This window comes from Ursus arctos, unplaced genomic scaffold (genome assembly GCF_023065955.2).
Source record: "Ursus arctos isolate Adak ecotype North America unplaced genomic scaffold, UrsArc2.0 scaffold_24, whole genome shotgun sequence".
NCBI classification, from domain to species: domain Eukaryota; kingdom Metazoa; phylum Chordata; class Mammalia; order Carnivora; family Ursidae; genus Ursus; species Ursus arctos.
Window position 1 is genome coordinate 475866 of NW_026622919.1, and position 15696 is coordinate 491561.

Consider the following 15696-nt stretch of genomic DNA (forward strand, 5'->3'; position numbering starts at 1 on the left):
GGGTGCCAGGCCGGGAGCATCCATGGTTGGTGGCAACTTCTTCCTAGGTTCCTGATCCCAGAAGATAGGGTCCAGGCCTAACTGGTGGCTTCCACGCAGGAGGGCAGCACCTAAACTCCTATCCCAGACTGTCAGGCTTTTGAAGACCCCCAGAGAGCCTAGGAAAGACACTGGATCTGGGGGGACAAGAGCCTGTCCCTCAGTCTACAGAAAGAAAGCAGCATAAAACCCAGACCCAGAGGGGGTGCCGGCAGCAGAGCTCAGCAACGCAGGGAAGGGCCTCCTCAGCACCAAAACTCTGGCAGCGAAGGAGGACACATCAGTGCCCCCAAGAGGAGACCTGAGAGGAGGGACAGAGGGCCCCCACGTGTTCCGTAGGTGCCCATCTGCAGTGCGGGCCATGGGCAGCCCCCTAGACAAGCAGAACCAAGGCTTCAGGAGCCTGGAGAAGTCACACAAGGTTCCTTGGATGGGCTTCTCACTATGGGCTTCCAACTGGAAACAAGTGACAGTCGAGAACCCTGAGAAGCACACCTGTGTGCTTCTGTGAAAGACACAAAGTGCCCTGCCCTCCAGGAACCCGGAGTCAGCCAGGAAGGGCCCCCAGTCTCACTACCCTGTACACTACCATGTGCTGGCCTGAGCCCTGTCACTTCTCACACGGCCCTGAGATACAGCCTGGGCAGTGAGGCACCCCAGCCTGGGAACCACCCCTGATCCCCTTCTCATGGGAACCCCCAGGGCTGGGCCACCAGGACCAGATATGACAAAGCATCTGCTAACCTGGAGACCTAACAAATGTCATCTTGCCGGTAGGTCAGCGCTTACTTCCTCTAACAACAACGGAATTAAAGAAATGGAATCACACCTCCACAGAGCTCTCGTTTCCTTTTTCCTTCCCCCCTGGACGCAGCGCCCCAAAAGGAGTGAAAAATGAAAACCGTCTCCTATTTACTTACAAGGTCAAATATAGAAGCCATGTGTTTCCTTCACCAGAGAGGTTTTGTTTGTGCAGTAGCAGTGGGCTGCCGCGGGCACCTCATCGGATCCTACAGCAGCCCATGAGCTGCAGCCTCCCGCACGTCATCCTACAGAAGGGAGGACTGAGGTCCAGGTCAAATAACTGCCTGAGCACAGGGGGAGCAAACAGGGGAGCCACAGAGGGCAGACGTGCAGACCGTGCTGCTGAATGGGGAACAGGGGGGACGCGGGACAGGGATGGTGCCTGGGAAAGACCACTGCCCAGAGCTGAGAGCAGGGGCGAACAAGTGGGAGGAGCCCAGCGCAGCAGCTGCTGGCCCTCAGCATGGCTCACCTTTTGAGCAGGAGAGCTAGATCCACACCCCATGGGGGTGAAGTTCAGACTCTGCCTGAGTCCGGTCGTGACACCCACCCCACAGCAGGCACCACTGCTGCTCCCCACAAGAGCAGCTGTAGCCTGGCACCGGTCCCTCCGACGATCAGACCCAGCAAGGCCCAGCAAGGCCCAGAGCCTGACCGCCAGCCACCCCACCCGAAGCTGTGAGCACATGGGCCCATGGGCCGCTGAGCCAACTCACAGACATTAACATCTCACAGAGAGGTACTTCCTCCCCTGCCTGTGCAGCCCTCCCCCGCCTGCTCTGATTCTGCTCTGTCGGCCTTCAGGCTGGGTCACCCCAGCCAGATCGCTTACCCTCTCTGTGCAAACCAGACTCACGACAGCTTGCACAGAATTGCCGCAGTGATTAAATGAATGAACGCAGGTAGAGTGCCCAGGGCAGGACCTCACACCGGGTGAATGCGCAGTACGTGCTGGCTGCCACCCCCATGCTCTTCCCGAAGATTTGACCCTGGTCAGAAACTTGGTCACAAGATTTCTGGGTAACAGAGGAGACTGAACACACATAATAGCTGGTGGAAACCCACCAGCAACTACACAGAGCACTTTCCCTTTTTAAGGCATAAGCGACAGGGTGAATGAAGGAAGACGGGGAAGGCCCAGCGGGGATGACACTCAGGAGGCTGGAGGCCACACCTGAGCACAAGTGAGGCAACCCAGAACCTCCCTGGTCAACACGCAGGATCCCTGAAAGGCTCAAGATAACTTGGTGCGGGGGGGGGGGGGGGGGGAGGCGCCAGTGTGAAGGTCACCAAAGAAGCAGACCCCAGAAGCCCCCACTCCCAGCAAAGGCAGCAGTTAATTCTCTGGATGTGATGAGAAGCAAAGGAGGGGCCACAGTAAAAACACAGAACCTCTGTAAGAGGGCGGGAGATGCCCACCACCTGCCTGAACCATCATTAAAACCCTCAGAGAGGGGCGCCTGGGTGGCGCAGTCGTTAAGCGTCTGCCTTCGGCTCAGGCCGTGATCCCGGCATTCTGGGATCAAGCCCCACATCAGGCTTCTCCGCTAGAGTCCTGCTTCTTCCTCTCCCACTCCCCCTGCTTGTGTTCCCTCTCTTGCTGGCTGTCTCTCTCTGTCAAATAAATAAATAAAATCTTTAAAAATAAATAAATAAATAAAACCCTCCGAGAAACAAGAGAAGCCACTGCAACTACTGTCCAAGAATAAGATTCTACGGAGGGAGCACTGGAGAATAAAAGAGAGCTCCCGGAAAATGGAAAGTATAGCAGCAGAGAAGAAGCACCTACCTGACGGCTGGCAGAAAACACTTTGGAAACTGAGAAAAAGAGGGTCAGGAGGAGGGTCAGGAGTCACCGCCTGCATAAAATTCTAGAATAGGACACACTTGGCTCTGATGGGAGAAATCCCACCAGCGCTGCCCCAAACACATCAGCAGGCTTGTCATTAACTGCATATAGTTCTTCTTTTAAAGGTAAAAATTGCACAGGTCTTAAGAGCTTTGAGAAGCATTTTCCCCACCAAGATGTGGAGCGTTGGAATTACCCGACCCAGACAGGCACCACCTGGAGACCTCCATGATAAAGCAAATAGAGTAAAACATTCATCACATTGGATTCTTATAACTTACCCGTATGTTTGAGATCATTCATATTAGGGGCGCCTGGGTGACTCAGTCGGTTAAGCATCCAACTCTTGGTTTCGGCTCAGGTCATGATCTCAGGGTCATGAATGGAGCCCCACATTGGGCTCTGTGTTCAGTGAGGGGTCCGCTTAAGATTCTCTCTCTTCTCTCCTCCATCTGCCCCTCCCCCCTCCTGCCCACGTGCTCTCTCTAAATATCGTTCATATTAAAATGTTGGAGGGAAAGAGTCAGGCAATCAGAATGGGCAGGTACTTCTGGACAGCAATACTGAGAGAGCTGCATGCTGAGGAGAGCACTTTCAAACCCAAGGGTGAACAATCTCTGGCCCAGGATTCTATACCCAGCCAGACCATCAACCAGGCAGAATAAAGACACCATCAACCATTCAACATCTCCACAAATCTGCCTGTCCTGTACTCTTTCCCAGGAGCCTACAAACAGGATATGCTCCATATCGATGAAAAGAGCCAACCCAAGAGAGAAGACATGGGATCCAAGAAGCGGGCTTTTGATACAGGAGAGGAGGAAAGGCGACCCCAGGATGATAGGGAAGCAAGCATGAGGGCAGGGGAGACAGAGGGCAAAACTCTCACTTTGCACCAAGGGAAGTCAGCAGAAAACACCCAAACTGGGAGTTGGAAGCGGGTAGAAGGAACAGAAGTAGCAACAGAGTAATGCTATTTAGAATCAAGGAAGTAAACACCAAAATACTCAGCTAAGAAAAGGTCCCAGTGCTGCTCCTGGGCAGAGATGGGAGGGACAGCCATCTGGCAGCGTCCCACTGAGACACGGGGCCTGCTGTCCTCCCCTCCAATCTGGGCAGATGAAGCAGGACACAAGAGATGCCTCACCAACCACAATCTTGGAGAGGCCTGGGAAGTGACACCACATGGAGAAGAGGGCTCAGCCGTCCCCTCCAGGACACAAGGTGGACGACAGCATGGTGGACCCTCCAGACCAGCTCAGTACCACCAGGGCCTCACCAATGGAGCATGCCGTGCCCGCGGAGGCTGGCCCACACTCCTGACGCACACAGAGAGTCACGAGAGAGAATAAAACGGTGGTTCTTTAAGCCACCGAGTTTTGGTGGCTCATTACACAGCCATAGGTAAGAGAGACAGCAATGAACTACTGTTTTGTGATGAAACTTAACAGAACTATTTTTTTGCCCTTTAAATTATATGGATGCCTAATTTGGACAAAAGTAACTAAAAACTTTTTTTTCAACAATTCAATATAAAGATAAAGCAAAGTAAAATCCTAAGCCTTAAATTAAAATTAAAAAAAAAAAAACAAAAAACCAGCATCTGGCCTGGCAAGCCTGACCCTGCCCCACCATGCCAGATGTACCATGCATGACGGGAGGCCTGACCCCAGTTCACACCAGCTCTTCTCCCTGTCCCCAAGCCAACACCACATTCCAGCCTCATTGACAGCCACAGATTAAAGACCAAGCAGTTTAAGCAGGGAAAGATATAAACTTTCTCAAAAACTCAGCATCTCAGTTATACAGAAGAACAGGGGCAGTGAGAGGCACACAGCCCCCACCTGGCAGCGGTGCACAGCCGCCCTGCAGCGAGCTCGGTGCTCAATGCCAGTCCCGGGCATGCACTGGCAGGCCCCTGCGGCAAGGCGGCTGAGGTCCCCCCAACCCCCCACGAGGAGGACAGCAGGCAAAGATTCCCAGGCACAAGGGTGAGGAGAGAAAGGCAACAAGAGAAAAGGCTCACTCGGACCTTTCAGGGAGAGGACACCCGTGAGTGTGGCCTCCGAGGGGAGATGCATTTAAGACTAAATCTCAGGGTCTACCTGCTGCTACTACACGTGCTGCAGGTTCTGAAGAAGATCTCACACATGGTGTCTTGGTTACAACATCGAACACTGGTCAGAGTCCCACCTACACCCAGTCAATCGCTATTCTAGCCGCAAACACATCTAACCCTCCAGCCCAGGAACGTCTGGGCAGCACTGAAATGGCGCTCTCGAAACCGAGGCAGGGAGCTTCCATGAGGCACACAGGTGGTGCCTGGCTGGCCAACCCGCTGGTGACGCTGCTCCTGAGCAGCTCGGTGGGTGCAAACACATGAATCGTAGCTGCGGGCAGGAGGAATATCAGGTGCATCTCTACGCCCCGAGGGCTCAACTCCTACACTTAAACCCCTCCCACTGGAACAGCCGGCTCCAGTTTCAGCCAGCGAGCGAGCGTGAGAACAGGTCCTGCTCTTGGGCACCGTCAGCCACCGACTCCCGACCTAACCGCTCCCAGCGCTGCCCGTCTCTGGTAAGTACCCATTTCTTCTCAAATTCACGTTTTCTTTCCAAACTGCTCTCAGATGTATCTTGAACTAACTATCTGGCTCAGTGAGCCACCTGCCTGGTCTCCGCTCTGCCTTGCTCTATTCTCGGAGGATTACTCAGGACCCAGCAGGTGCACCGCTGGAAAGGAGACCATTATTACAAAACTTTTAATAAGGCTTACACTTTATTCTAAGAGTACGAACAAGTTTACTTGGAAATTAAGTCCTCCTTTCTACATAAAATTTAAACTAAAACTCAAACGTATGTAAGTGTTTATCTGTTCCTTACCTTAAAACTACAGTAAATTTCAACATCAAAGTCATGTATATACAAACACATGTAAACATATATACATATGTGTTTAGACAATTGCTGAACTTATAGGTTAATTTTAAAACTTTCTGAAGTTTAAAGTAAGTACTTTTTTTTTTTTAAGACTTTACTTATTTGACACAGAGAGAGAGAGAGAGCACAAGAGCTGTAGAGGGAGAGGGAGAAGCAGGCTCCCCAATGAGCAGGGAGCCCAATGCAGGGCTCGATCCCTGGGATCATGACCTGAGCCGAAGGCAGACACTTCACCAACTGAGCCACCCAGGAGCCCCTAAAATAAGTACTGTCTTGACATGTGCTTACCAAAACAAAAAGAACAAAACCAAAGAGGATACCTAAGTATACAGAAAGAGGTTTTTTTCCCTTACAAAGTTTCTCATAAACCTGTAATGACAACAATTATTGACCAAATGGCCAAGTCTGACCAAAGCCACACTTTACTTAAGCAAATTCTGTCTACATTTATTATCTTTATTTTGCATTAACAAAGTCCTCCCCGTGCCTCAAACTGGTATTGTTCGGGATAAACGAGGCAGGGACGCTGAGGGGCACTGGCTCTAGTGACAGGCTGTCTAACGTTAAAGCTGCGTACGTTTACTAGTAAGAGCGTGTGTCTGTAACTTGGGATCTCTGGCTGAAACCAGAAAGAGCCCTAGTTGTTTTTCCAGATCCAATCTTCCTAACTACCTTCTAGAAAACTGTCTTTCTCCCTAGGTCATGGTTGTCCTGAAGTTTATCCTTCATTTTAAAGAACCAAGAGTCTGGGAGGGAGTGGCGGTTAATCACTGGAAAAGCTCAATTGGAGTAAAACTCACAAATCTTGTTCTTGCGACACCCCAGTGGGTAGGCGACAATGGCGTGTCCTTGGGTTATGCAATAACGCCACATCACAATATTGTAATTATAGCATGCCCTTCAAAACGCTCTACCTGACGAGGCTCCCTGCCAGACAGCCGGACAGCACAGAAGGGACCATTACAGCCATAAGTTCAGTTCACAGGGTAACACGCATGACAAGCATACTTGGCCAGTCCGTCACAGCAGTGTCCTATAAAGCTAAGCTATAATTACTTCTATTGTGTCCTATCAAAGTTCAAAAAAAAAATCTTTTTCTACTGTCTGTTTTTTGGATTTCAAACTCCTTAGAAACTTTTTAAACATGCCAGCCACTCACTATTATCTTAACAACTGGCAACGACATTAATTGTCCACACTTACAAACCTATCGAAAGACAGTGCATTGGCAATTCAGAACTTCAAAAACAAGCAAACAAAACCCTGTGGCCAACCGAAACCACAGGCTGCTCAAAGTGCTGTGTGGGCAGTTATGCCCAGACGCCGGGCGGGCCTGTGAACAGGAGCCCAGCAAGAGGAGAAAGGCGGCAGTAGGGCCGGCTCACCGCACTTTCTAAGGCAAAAAAGTACATCAGTTCAACACAAGCAGAAGTTTAAAATGCTTGATGTCATAAAAGGACCATCTTTAAATAAAATAGGAAAACCTCTGGAAGCTCACACAGGGCCCTGTGTGTGGCTTTAAGTCACCACCCCCCCAGGGACCCGCCCCCCAGTGTGGATGCTGTGTACACGGGTAGCCTAGTCTGACAGGACTCCGAGAGGGAGGTCACAGAGGCAGGCGGAGGACAGACCCGACCCGCATTTCAGTGACAGCCACTCTGACCCTGACGGAGGGAGGGAGGGAGGGACGGTGCGTGAGGAGCAGCTCCCAGCACTTCCTGCTGCTCAAGAGTAAACATCATTGTGACACACAAACCTCCTTTGAGGACCAAGCTAACATCTGAACTTTAAAACGTGCTAACGCTGCGGTTCTCTAACAAAGGCCAAATCAAAGGGTCCTGCATGGTTAGCAGCTCTCCAGATACAGATTAACTAAGACAGACGCATGCCGTCTCCAGGAAAAGGCTGTGTGAAACACCTCTCCGCACTTTAGAAAAACCTCACTCTCAATGCAAACCCAAACTTACTACAAACAGTTAAAGCTCTCGATTGTGTTGTTTAGGCAACAATACCCTTTTTTCGGAATATTTAACACCAGCAGCTGCCAGCAAGCACCAAGCCCAGCGGATATAAACTGGCCTGGCAGAGACTGTCACAAACCGCGTCCCTACAGAGGGCGAGACCGACGAGGTCCGGCAGTCAGGTTGAGTTCCTTCACCCTGGTAACCCGCACAGAACTCGCAGACTGACATCATGCTAGATAGGCTCTACCCTTCGAAAGCTTACAATAGCCTCAATTTTAACCCACTTCTTTCTCTGACATTACTGCCTTTTTATGACCAAGTGAATACACCCATCTCCTTCGGCATCTGAAGCAGCTGTTTTAATTAGTGAATTGTGCAACCCTGAGAGGTCAGTTTACCCAAAGTTACTAACACTACTGCACCTGTGAGTCCATCACAGGCTTCCCTTCCCACAGGTCAGCCCTGGAATACTCTCACCTCGTAGGGCACTGGCACGATCCCCGGAGAACCCGTTTACTGTTCTTGGGTGCTAACTGAACAAAGAACAAAAATGCAGACCAGAACTTTACACATGACGTCATCTGACTGAAAAAGTGTATACTAATATTAACATAAAACCAATTATTACCCAAATTATTCTTCTGGGTAACACTAAGATAACTTAAATATAACTTGCCTCCTATAAATATTTGATAAATTTAACATAGGTTTATTTATGTGTTTGCCTAAAAGGACCAGCAGTGCTAAACAAAACTGCTTCTAAAACGAACACAGCATTATCTAACACATCTGAATCATTCTCCTAAGTCCTGAGGGAATTTCTCATTCATCTGCGCTCCGGGGTTTTGGACGCGGGCGGCGTACCTGTGCCCACTCTCGGTACCAGCGTCTGGGGTTTTGGACGCCGGCGGCGGCGTACCTGTGCCCACTCTCGGTACCAGCGTCTGGGGTTTTGGACGCGGGCGGCGTAACTGTGCCCACTCTCGGTACCAGCGTCTGGGGTTTTGGACACGGGCGGCGTACCTGTGCCCACTCTCGGCACCAGCGTCTGGGGTTTTGGGCGCCGGCGGCGTACCTGTGCCCACTCTCGTCACCAGCGTCTGGGGTTTTGGACGCCGGCGGCGTACCTGTGCCCACTCTCGGTACCAGTGTCTGGGATTGTGGACGCTGGCGGCGTACCTGTGCCCACTCTCGGTACCAGCGTCTGGGGTTTTGGACGCCGGCGGCGTACCTGTGCCCACTCTCGGTACCAGTGTCTGGGATTGTGGACGCTGGCGGCGTACCTGTGCCCACTCTCGGTACCAGCGTCTGGGGTTTTGGACACTGGCGGCATACCTGTGCCCACTCTCGGCACCGCTGGACTCCGGGCTCACACCTGATAAAGTTTTGCAACTGCCATCATTTTAATCACGGTGCTTCCAGCTAGTGATGAAATCACTTTTCGGATCTTTGCCATGACATATCCTATACAATCATGGGAACCTGACTTGCAGAGGTTCTCACGCCTTCAGAACCAGGGAGCATGGTAAGACGTGCCGGCACACGCCCGCTGACTTATCTAGCTGGCCCAGGTTGGCTGGAATCGCTTCCTGACAGGCAGCAAGGAAACTGTGCTTTTATAGCCCAGAGCATACCTACCCCCCAAGGTATGGGCTGAACTCATAAAGAGTTATTTCACGTTTTTCCCTTTAATAAGAGGGGAAGTTTAGAAAGACACAAAGCTATGCTTACAAGTTTAACATGCTGGGCTCTGACACTGCCACACTGTGCGAGAGGACGGGGCAGGGTGAGCCAATGAACCCTCCCCAGGGCTCTGGGACGCCCCCCCCCCCCCGTCACGGTCACGGGGCAGCCAAAAATCTCATTTCTCACCCAAAATAGATGCCTCACCACTACTGCTCTACAAAACTCCTCCCAACAGAAGGGCCATAGACATCAGCAGAAACCACTTCTTAGTAAACATACATCTTTGGAAACAATGGATGAGGATAAAGCAGTTTCTTGGGGTGGGGGGAGTGCTTCTTTGTGTTTTTAAGGAATATGAATAAATGAGCAGAGAAACCAGTTTGCAGAGAATAAAATCAGAGCACTTTCTCAGAAATTTAAGGTAGCCGAGTGAAAACCCAAACTCCACCTGCTTCCACCCCTCCTGCACACCACCGATGACCTCATCGCAGTGTGTGGGACGACAAGGAGAGGCATTTCAGAGAAACTACATTTTATTTTGTGAAAACAAGTCTCTTCAATTTCCCATATGTATTTCTCTATTTTTAAAAGGCTGTTTTCCAGATGAACGTTCTAATCACCCAATGTCTAGAAGGTGATGCTTTATCCACAAAATCCCACGAGACTCAGGACTGACCTCACTTGCCTATTCCTTAAAGCAAAACGACATCTGAAAACCGTTTCGTTAAATCATTTCCTTTTAACTTTACTTTTAAGCTGTTTGAAAACATTTAGAAGCTGAAGCTCTTGAGTGAAAGAACGGGCCCTGACTCCTCCCGCTGCCCTCCAGCCTCCCCACCCACACGCTTGCTGCTAGACACAGTCACTCCATGGGCTGGTCCGGGGCACTCAGCCGCGCCGCCGGGGCCATGCGAGATCCTCCCAGAACTCAGGTCTTTGTTCTCGGTTTCGGGTTATGAGGCAGAGAGAGTGCCCCAGGGATGTACGGAGCAGCCTCTGAAGGAAACCAGGCTGAGACCTCTGGTTAAGCCTAGGAGGGGGTAGGCATCAGGGAGAGGAGAGCCCTGGGGGAAGGTATAAAAGGCCAGAGACACCTGCAGCCAAGGATGGCCCAGGGCCCACTTCCCAAAGGGTAAAGGCTACCACGATCCAACCATCTCTCAAACAGGCACCACCATTTGGAGGTAAGGCCAGGAAAGGCAGACAGGTGCCCTGGACCGGACATGCTCTCAGCTGTCCACACACATCTGTGTTTGCTGGCCGGGCAGGCGCGGGGTGAGCACAAGAACTTATTCCACAGTGAGCATGAGGTGGGCGGTGGAAACAGCAGCGAAGGAGAACGTTCAGTCCCTCACAGGGATCAGAAACTCAACTTGATAGCATCTCAAAACCATCTGAGTCAACATAAACACAGCACTTACATCTGTATTTGAGACAGCATAAATGCAACTAACTGATAAAGCTGACTTTTCATTTGATTTTGGAAGCAGTAGGGTGGGACCGTATATCTAAATATTCTTTTCTAAGTACACACACGTAGAACACAACATGATTAAATAGGACAGGACAGTCAAGGAGCACTGACCACATGTCACACTCAGACCTTCCCGGCTCTAAGTAAGCAATGTGAGTGTCACACGCAGGCCGGGCCCCTATAGTCATGGTCAGCGCAGTCAGACCAGCACTACAGACTCCATGGACATGGGTTGGGGGGAGGGGGTCCCAACAGTCACTTGGCCTCAGTCTACAACCTTCGTGGCATCAGAGGCCTCAGGTCACAGGATAAAGATTCCCAAAACTCAAAGAACTACAGGTGATCTCAGAGCTGACACTAACACACCATACTCTTCTTGGCCCCAAGACAACTCTTTCAGGTCAGACTTGAGAAAACAGGAAGATCATGGGGGCGGGCGGCCAGGTTACAGGTAGGGGGCAGTTGCTCATCTCATCCTTGCACCGACGAGGGTGGTGACCGCTCCGTATCTCTAGGTGATCTATTACGAAGCTGGGCTAATAGGCTCTGCTCCTCTGTTGCAGCACCCAGCCCCAATGAGCAAGACTTCCCCTGTCAGACCCACGGCACGTGGAGCTGTCTGCAAATAGAAGCACTTGGAAAGGAAGCAAAGGAGAAGCAGCAACCGCCAGATCTTAATTAGACAGGAGCCAGTAGTGTTCGGACCAGAGAGAACACCAACGCCTATACCACAAGAAAGAACATGAGTCTTCTCAAAGAGCGAAAACCAAAAAAACCGCATTACATCCCAAGGCCTCCAGGAAAGCCCTTCAAGTATAAGTGTTTCCAGTGTCCTTTCACGTGCAATGAAAAATCACACCTTTTCAACCACATGAAGTACGGTCTCTGCAAAAACTCCATCACTTTAGTGTCAGAGCAGGACCGCATCCCTAAGTGCCCCAAATCTAACTCTCTGGACCCTAAGCAACCCAATCAGCCAGATGCGGCAGCAAAGCCCACCTCCACCAAGCCCGTTGCAAACGGGCTCCCACACTTTGATGCCAAGCTCCAGCAAAGCCTCGCCAAGGATGACGTGAAGGAAAACCTGGAACTGCACGCACGTGGGCCCCACAGGTGCCCAGGACAGAAGCCTGCTCTCCATGAGGAAGCAGCACCCCTGAGTCCAGCCCCAGAAGCCAGCAGGGGTACCCAGCCCGTTCTGGAAGGCATTGTGCGGCCCTCGGCATTTGTCCCAGTGGGAGAGCACAGACTAAAAGGGCCAGAACACACTGAGGCCCCGGAACTGCTGGCACTGCCCAACCCCTCGGCCAAAGCCACCTCCTTCCACACCAAGTCTGCATTCCACGCTCCCAGCTACCCATGGAAAGCTGGCTCACCTTTCCTCCCGCCTGAGTTCCCGCACAAAATCCCTTCTACAAAAGGGTTTAGTGCCATTTCCCCTTATGTGCACCCTGCGATCCCAGAGTACTCGCCGCACTTTTACACAGAGCATGGACTGGCTACCATCTATTCACCCTACCTACTTGCTGGGAACTCACCTGAGTGTGAGGCCCCCCTGCTGTCCGTCTACGGGGCCCAAGACCAGAGGCACTTGCTGCCTCCCCCGGGGCCAGTCCCGAAGCACTTGAATCCCCCCTCGGCATATGACCATTATAGGTTCTTTCAGCAGTATCATTCCAACCTGCCAATTCCTTATGGGTTTTACAGACCAGAGTCTGCGTTCTCCTCCTACGGTCTCAGACTTCCACCTGTCGCGGGTATTTCCAGAGATCAAAGCTCCCACCTACTGGATGAGGCTGCCCTGCTCTACCCGGCCTTGAGTCCCTCCAAGTCAAGTCCTTCCAGCACGCACAAAAAACACACCGAGTTTGAGAAGGAGAGCCCAACTCCTGAGGCTAAAGATTCCTCCAAAGATGAGCAAAGGGACACAGAGGGAACCAAAATGAGCCCTCGAGCAGGAAGCGCAGCCACAGGGTCCCCAGGAAGGCCAAGTCCCACCAACTTCACACAGACAAGTCAGCCGTGTGCCGGGCTGTGCAGCCTCTCAGACAAGCCAGCCTCCAGCGCCCTGGGAAGACTCCATCAGCCCGAACACAGCCTCACAGCCTTCAAGCCTGTCAAGAAAAGCACAGAGTGCCCACATTCCCAAGCTCTGGAAAACAGAGACGAGTCTGCAAAAAGGTAAGAAAATTTCATTTTCAAAATCTCCAAAGCATGTCTCTGGTTGTGCTCAATTAGCCAGGCTTATACATGCTCAAGATGCTTCAGACAGTAGCTTTTTTTTTTTTTTTTTTTAAGATTTTATTTATTTATTCGACAGAGATAGAGACAGCCAGCGAGAGAGGGAACACAAGCAGGGGGGAGTGGGAGAGGAAGAAGCAGGCTCATAGCAGAGGAGCCTGATGTGGGGCTCGATCCCATAACACCGGGATCACGCCCTGAGCCGAAGGCAGACGCTTAACCGCTGTGCCACCCAGGCGCCCCTAGACAGTAGCTTTTCTAAGCAAGGTTCCTATTAAGACCTCTCTTTGCCTCTTCCAGCCTTGACACTATGAACGGAGATGCTCCAGGTGAGACAGGAAGTGCCTCTCATGGTACAGAGGCCACACCTTCCAGCCCAGAGGACGGCTCCAGGACAGCTCCACTGAACCTCTCCAAGAAACCAGAGGCTAAACCAGCCACTCACAGCCCTGTGTACAAGGACTTTGCAGAGCTGCAGGACATGCCTCTTAACCTCTCGGTGAAAGATCCCTGCAATGCCCTGACTCCAAGACCTTCCTTCCGCAGCCCATCGCAAGAGGCAGAACCTGCCACCACAGCTGCTCAAAACACGGAGAGGGAAAGTTCTGAAGACGGGCCAGACCACACTCAGACAAATCAAAACGGCCTTGACGCTGCTGCAGTGCCATCAACAACCCCTACTGTGAGGGCCCAGGACACAAGAGCGGTGGACAGCAGCGATGAGCAGAAGCAGACGGCGGCCGTGGCCCTCTGCCAACTGGCAGCCTACAGCCCGGGGAACGTCCGGGTGGGCGATGCAGAGCCCACGGCCCCGGAATCCACCTGCCAACAAGACGGACCCACTCTCAGCGCCACGGAAAGCCAGGAGGCTCAGTGTGACCTCAGACCCAGAGGGCAAAAGAGGACAAGCCCAAGGGATACAGGGAAGTCCCCGCAAGGGACTAAGAAGACGAAGCAGAGCGACACAGCCAGAGTGCTCACTCTTCGGAAAAGAACACGGGTGTCTTAGCGCCCAGCTCTCGCGGGTGCAGACACGCCTTCCAAAGTCGGTTGCACAGCAGCAAAGCTCATCTGGCGCCTTTGCTTTATCTGGTCAATTTTTACAACACAGTTTCTTTTTTCTTCTAAAAAAAAAAAAGAAGAAGAAGAAGAAAGAAAAAAAGAAAAGAAAGAAAAGCTGCAACTTCAGTTTCTGTAAATATTAAGCATGAATATTCAAAGGTGCTTCTACTCTTGGTTGTAAAAATATTTAAATAACTCATACCCTTAAGACTGAGCAGTTAAACACTGCCTTTTGTTTTTGTAAATGTCACACTGAGTACACAGACTAAAAGACAGCTTTTAGGTACATGCCGTCTTATAGGAAAGCTTTTAAAAATACTTTTCTTATAAATACCTTAGCACTAAAACAAACTGCTTTAGCTGTTTTGCTATCGAATCTACCGTGTGTTTTCAAGTAAATAACAATTACTGAAAAAAACGCCAGGAGAAAACATTTCCAGCACTGTCATTAAAGTGCCCTATGTAAAAACTATGTGATTTGTTATGAGTGAATAACACGCAAACATCAAGAGGCTATTTATACACATAATTTATTTCCAGCAGGGAAAAGCGTATTGCTGGTGCAGCTACTGCTAGCGTGTCCTACTTCCTCATGATGCTACAGTGAACTTCCCGACTCATTCAGCCTCATTTTCCACTTTCTAAAATGATGTATATATTGCTAATTTTCCAATAAACTCATAGGTGACTTAAAGAATCCATGAACTCTGTGTGATGCTTTAGTCTGCCATAACAAACAAACGCGATGAGGAGGGGAATGAGCTGAGGCAGCAGTTCAACAGAAAAAGGGCACCTGCCTGCGCGTGTGCGTGTGTGAGCACACCTGCATGTGCGGTGCCGCAACTGGCAGGCACCAAGTCTGGGCACGCACACCCACCTGGGGCTCCCCAGGCTCAGTTCCTACAACTGCCACCTGAGAAAAGGCCATCAGCACCGGTACGCCCCACCCCATGGGCCTTCACAGGACCCCTTCCTCCCACTTTTCAGGAGAGCCCCTGTCCTCTGACACATCACCTGAGGTATCAACAAAGGGCCAGTGCGCACAGCAGTGCAGTGCTGAGATGTGACTTCAGACAACCACATGCCGTTAACCCAAAACACCTACTCTTACAACACAAACCTGAGGAACACGCGCCCTCCCTTCACTAGCATGCCAGGGCTCTTTCGTCTTCGTACACCAAAATGTTTTGACAAAGAACAAAAATAAGATACCCCTACTTTCCAGCAAGTCAACGCTCTGCAGAAAGCAAAACCACACATCAGAGGTTGTGTTCCAGGCTCAGGACCCAAAGCCTGGCACCCTACAGACAAGCTCTCACCTCGTGCTTTACGCACAACAACACAGACCTCCCACGTCAAGAGCCCAAAGATTCTGAGACCGCTATGTTTTACAGCTCACCCGAAAGTGTCAGGAGTCATCTTAAGTGTAAGAAGAGGAACCAGGACAGTTAACTATCCAGCCCTCCTGCGACAGTGCATCATGGGAGGAGAGGCACACCTCAGAGCTCTTGGGGAAGGCAGAGGCCATCACTACCTGCAGATTTTCACTGGGGAGCTTTGTATGCCTGCAGCATCATGACTGATCCCTCCTCACATAATTCCCCCAAAGGTCACATATCACAGACACAGCCATGGAGA

The 15696-nt window shown here is 51.1% G+C and overlaps 2 protein-coding genes across 2 annotated transcripts in view; one reads left to right on the forward strand and one right to left on the reverse strand.

Annotated features, from left to right (window-relative positions):
- The window catches only part of TBCD (tubulin folding cofactor D), a 160652-nt gene that overhangs the window by 96992 nt on the left and 47964 nt on the right, over window positions 1-15696 (reverse strand). The gene's annotated exons all lie outside the window — the stretch shown is intronic.
- On the forward strand, window positions 5152-14752 carry ZNF750 (zinc finger protein 750). Its single transcript, XM_026483796.4, has 3 exons — window positions 5152-5269; window positions 11319-12936; window positions 13297-14752. Exons 2-3 carry the CDS (start codon window positions 11498-11500, stop codon window positions 14003-14005), a joined length of 2148 nt encoding a protein of 715 aa, XP_026339581.1. The 5' UTR covers window positions 5152-5269; window positions 11319-11497; the 3' UTR covers window positions 14006-14752.

Coding starts and splice junctions, on each gene's coding strand:
- ZNF750 (XM_026483796.4), top strand. CDS start 11,498: ATGAGTCTTCTCAAAGAGCGAAAACCAAAAAAACCGCATTACATCCCA. Junction 12,937..13,296: donor AGAGACGAGTCTGCAAAAAG/GTAAGAAAATTT, acceptor TGCCTCTTCCAG/CCTTGACACTATGAACGGAG.